Below are 5306 nucleotides of genomic sequence, written 5' to 3' on the forward strand. Positions count from 1 at the left end.
GTTAGCTGTGTTTCCATGACTTTAGCTGTGTTTTCGTTCACGCTGACCTTTTAAACAACCGTCCCGTAGAGCAGTGATACGTGCTTCGTCTGTTTGCGCTTCCTGGTCGTTGTAAACCGAGTTTACTGAAGCTACTGAAGTACAGTTTCGGATAAAGAGACAGTAAAGAACGGACCATAATAAACAGCGGAGCATAAAATCTGTGATCCAGGACGAAGGTCGAGCTGGTCAATCTGAGCTTATCATTAGTTGTGCTTCATAAAGTTTATCGGCCAAACAAACATGATGGACGGTTTCATTTCTACAGCAAACAGCGACGTGTGAGGACGTAACTGAGATTAACGTTATCAGCAGTTTTAGTTCCATCCACTCTGAGTCGGTCCTGACAGCTGCTCATGTGGGACTTTACGGTTCTATTAGTTTATTTCAGCTGAAGTTCAACTGTTACGTCCGTCGCATTTAGCTTCTAAAGCAACGGCGTTACTTTCAGATCTATATTTTAATAGTTACAGTTATTATGATTTTAGCTTTTGCAACAGTTCTGATATTTTTAGCTGAATTTAAAGCGTTAAATCGGTTAGTTTGAGCTTTTTTTAAATTAGCATTTATAAGCTATTTTTAGTTGATTATTAACTTTGTGAAAATTCATATTTTTAGCTTATTTGAACTGTTAAATATTTTACATGTGTTGTTTTTTACGTCACTTTTATGTGAATTTGGACCGTTTCTTTCACCAGTTCTGCTTTAAGCGCAGCTTCCTGTTTCGCTGACGCTGTTTCCTTTATTTTCCAGAGACGCGTCGCTTCTGATCCAAGGCGTCACCAGCAGGTTCTCCACGCCGTTCGAGCTCGAGGAGGTAATTCATGAATCCTCTGTGCTGTTTATACGATAGTTATCGGCGTTCAAGCGCAGAAGCTCTAATCACAAGCCAAAACCGAGTCAGAAGAAACACCCTGATAACGTATCAGCGACGCGTTCGTCAGCGACGTGTTCAGGTTTTACAGTTTCCCCCGTATCATGTCTAAAGTTTAAATCAGCGTCAACCTCAATACTCAAGTTATTTTAGTCAGTTATCTGTAGTGACACAAACTGGACGTCTTATTTCAGCTAAATTAGAACAGTTTGCTGTCTTTATTAAAGACATTTCAACCATTTTTATATTATTTTTGGCCTTTTAACTTTGTTTTTTGTTTCATTTATCTTCATTCAACTGTCAGATCCATTATTTAGTTTTAGATATTTTGATGAATTGTCCATTAAATGTCCATGAATGTACCTTCACTTTTACCAGTTCACAGTTTGTTCAGCGAATCATTTCAACTGGTGTCTGTTCATTTTAGATTTTATATTATTCACGAGCTTCTTTCAGCTACATTTAAGCCGTTACTTCAAGTTTTATCAAAACTTATTCTCCTCGTTCAGCTGCTCCTGTATCTCTATTTAGATCTAATTTGTGTTTCAGCTGTTTCGTCCCTGCTCTTAGCTCATTATTTCAAGTATTAATCCAGCACTTTTAGCCTGTTTTTACCAGTTTTTATCACTTTAAGCTAAATCTGAACTGTTGCCTGAATATTTATTACATATTTCTGTTGTTAATCCAGCACATTTAGCTTTTTAAACAATTATATGTTACTTTTAGCTAATTATTTAAACTTTTACACGTATAAATTTTGCTTTTTCCCACGATTCACGAGTCTCTTTCAGCTACACTTTTAGCTTTTCCAACATTTCTTCGTCACTTTAAGGTTTCAACTGTTAAATAAATCACTCATAGCTCATTATCCATCATGATTTAGCTTACACTAATGAATAATTAACTTTTCTATCCATCATTTTTGGGTTTTGCAAGTTATTTCTAACTAAACTTTTTTATGATTTTGTGCTGTTTTAGTTGCTTTTAGCTGTAGAGCAATAAATGAACTTCACTGCGCTGCTGCGGCGAACGAAACCACAGACGAACAAAACAGATCAGAGTTTTTCTTGTTCAGACGTCGTGTCTTCTGCTTCTGTTTGCAGCTGGAGCGTTTTGCGGACGTGTACGAGCTCGGTTCCGGCGTCCGAGCGGCTCAGCAGGCCATCGAACAAACCCGCGTGAACATCGAGTGGGTGAACAACAACAAGGACGCCGTGCTGCAGTGGTTCGAAGCTCACACTGAGGAAGAGCGGTACCATTAGTTCACCAGGAGCTTCAGAGCCTTCGGACCAGCTGCCGGTTCGTGGACCTGCAGCCGAGAAAGCCTGCGACAGTCGAGCGACGTTTCAAGAAGAGTGATCCTGGATTGAGATTCAGTTGAGAGACGAGTGTTCATGTGTTTGTAGTTTATTCAAACCATTTGCTCGTGATGTTGATACAGCACACATCAGCTTTTCACATGTATATTTATTTCAAAACAATCATATTTACAAAATCCTTTTTTGTCTTGCCGCTGTTGCCTCGATATCAAAGCGATCCAGTCGTACGGCGCTGATGGACTGAACCTGTTGTAGCAGCAAACGGATCAGTTCCGATCCGCCAGCGTCTCCGTGCTGCCGAGTCTCGGACGCACTTTTCAGTATTTGTGTTTATGTGTGTGTGTTATATGAGATGTAATCAAAAAATGATCCTCGTTATTTTTTTAATAATAATAAAACATCACCGTTGTGTGGAGCAGGAGTCTCTGTTTCCATCTTGTTCATCCAACATTTTAACACGACCGCTGGGAGTGTTTCTAACCTCTGGACTGTTTCCGTGGAGCAGCAGATATCAAGGCAGAGGGTTGTTGTTCCAGTTAGTCAGACAGCAGCAGGAAGTAAAGGTTCGCACGCAAACTATCAGATGTTTAATCTTGTTTTATGCTCCTTAAGGTGGATTATTAATCAGCGCTGACTGAACTCTGATTCAGAGGAAGCACTGCCTTCAGCTCAGAAGCCACTTTAACACGTTCGTCCTTATTTAACCGACTGAGACTTGATGCACTTTAACTCTTCCGTCGGTTATTTTTAAGCTTTTTCAACGTTTTTTTTTTGTTGTCACTTGTAGTTAACTACCTTCAGTTTCTATAACTTTTAGCTTTGCAACAGTTAGAATTTACTGATGCTGCACACACGTGAACTTGCACATACATCCAGAGGGCGCCTTGGGTTTTAATCATTATATCATTTATATGTAATAAAAAACAACAACATGCATTTCACTGGAGTCAGAGGCTGCAGTTACCACTGCTCTGCTAAGCTAAGCTAAGCTAGGCTAGTTAGCCATTAGCAGCACTAATTTATCTGGTGTTGTTTTTTTTTTTTAAATTACTGTTAGATTTCGCTGCTGAATTATTATACATTATACAAACTAAGCACTTGAAGCATCAAGTTAGATGTTTTTTTAAATGCAAGAAACAAGAAAAAGGTACTAGTTAGCTTCAGTTAAGGCTAGCTCGGCAGCTGGCAGGGCCGCTAGCTGTAACAAGAGCGCCGTCAGTTATTTTTATCTTTTCTATTCTTTGTTTAATTGGACAAAATGGCATCAGTATGTTTATATGTTAAGATAAGAAGTCAAAATGCTTTTCACCAAATATGTACTGGCTTTTAAAAGTTTTGAATTTTTAAATAATTTATTGGTATTAAATGATAACGCCAGTCTGATATATCAGCCATTAATGTGGCTATTAAGGCTCAATGGGTCGACTCTCCGACACCACCTTTTGTGATTCTGAATCGCTTAATCAATCATTAGTCAATACCATCCCTAAGCTAGCAACTAGCATTCCTAGTTGCTAGCATTACCAAGCTAGTTAATACTTCTTACACACAACCATCCCTAGTTCAAGGAAAAGATTCTTAGGCTAGCAACTAGCATTCCTAGGATCATCACTAGCATTACAGGGCTAGTCACTAGCTAGTCACTAGCATCCTGAGGCTAGTGACCAGCATTCCTAAGCATGGCACAAGCATTCCCCGGTTAGCAAATACATTCTTTGGCTAACAACTACTATTCCTAGGCTAGTGATAAGATTCTTAGGCTTAGGCTAGTGACGAGCATACTAAGCTAGTCACTGGCATTATTAGGCTAGTGACAAGCATTACTAGCCTTACTAATAGATTCCATAGCTAGCTACTTGCACTGTTTGGATAGTCACTGGCATCATTAGGCTCGTCAGTACCTTTTTTAGGCTAGCATCCTTAGACTGGTGACTAATTCCGTAGATAGTCACGTTTGTTTTTCACAATCCAGTTTATGAAATTTTCTCATTTTAAAATATTTTATTGGCAACAAATGACCCTTCATGTGTTTTTCAGCCTGATGTGTTTCCTATTGAAGTGACTGTTGATGCTCCACGAGTCGACTCTCCGCCGCCGCCGAAGCGATTCGGGGAAAACGAAGCAAAAACCAGATTTTTATGATCCTGAATCATTTTAAATATTTATGAAAATAGTGTCTGACAGCGCTCAGAGATAATGAAGCTTCCTAACAAGAAACAGCTGTTTGTATAGAAGAATGCTCAGATATAAAAGTTACTGTGGACAGAACACAGAGAACAAAGAACAGTAAACAACAGCAGGGTGTGGAGGTTCTGTCCTATAAATGTGGGCTCTGATCCAAAGTACACAAGAAGAGAGGAGTGTACTTTCAAAGACAGAACCCCTCGAGTCCCAAACTGCAGCGATGATGAAGGTTCTCCTCCTCACAGTTAAACATTGTTCGGACCTGGAGGACCAATCAGAGCCCAGAGTTCAGCGTTTCCTCAGTCGTCCTGCGGGACAAACAAAGATGGAGGAGTGAGTCGTCTTGGGTTTCCGTTTGAGTTCTGAAGGATTCTGACCCACCGACCACCAGCTACAAACATCCTTGTTCTGTATAATGAAGAGGGCGAGTTCGTCCACACGGGACTCATGTTGTGTAACTGCTGGTAGAAATCGGACCGAATCCAGAACACAAGTTCTTAAAGTCCAGAACACTTCACCGGTTTCTCATGTTTTACATTTACATGTTGAAATGAAGCTCCTATATCTACAATAATATATATAATAAAGCTCCGGTGCTCTTCGTCCATATAAAACCTCCTGATGAAGGTCTGAGGTGGCTACTCATCAGCATGCAGGATTTTTATTGGTCAGCTTGTTTTCTACAATCTAAATGGTCCAATCACTAGCAGAGGCCAGTAATAAGCATTGTTATGCTAGTAATAAACATTCCTAGGCATGTCACTGGCTTTACAAGGCTACTCAGTAGCATTTCAGGGCAAGCCAATAGCACTGCCAAAAACGACATGCTATAGCATGACTTTTTTTTTATTGAGGCCCGAATACATAATGTGCCTTTTTTTTTCCAGAAG

At 39.8% G+C, this 5306-nt stretch overlaps 2 protein-coding genes across 2 annotated transcripts in view; one reads left to right on the forward strand and one right to left on the reverse strand.

Annotated features, from left to right (window-relative positions):
• Window positions 1-2647, forward strand: part of anpeplb (alanyl (membrane) aminopeptidase-like b) — a 24785-nt gene extending 22138 nt beyond the window's left edge. Inside the window, exons 19-20 of the mRNA XM_008280236.1 lie at window positions 793-856; window positions 2017-2647. Coding sequence (XP_008278458.1) covers window positions 793-856; window positions 2017-2175 — 223 coding nt within the window. The 3' untranslated portion in view covers window positions 2176-2647. The remainder of the gene's footprint in view (window positions 1-792; window positions 857-2016) is intronic.
• Window positions 2648-3277: 630 nt separating this feature from the next.
• The window catches only part of arpin (actin related protein 2/3 complex inhibitor), a 13095-nt gene continuing 11066 nt past the window's right edge, over window positions 3278-5306 (reverse strand). The window contains exon 6 of the mRNA XM_008280237.1: window positions 3278-4724. Coding sequence (XP_008278459.1) covers window positions 4716-4724 — 9 coding nt within the window. The 3' untranslated portion in view covers window positions 3278-4715. The remainder of the gene's footprint in view (window positions 4725-5306) is intronic.

The sequence above is a fragment of the Stegastes partitus genome, unplaced genomic scaffold (genome assembly GCF_000690725.1).
Source record: "Stegastes partitus isolate 25-593 unplaced genomic scaffold, Stegastes_partitus-1.0.2 Scaffold188, whole genome shotgun sequence".
NCBI lineage: Eukaryota > Metazoa > Chordata > Actinopteri > Pomacentridae > Stegastes > Stegastes partitus.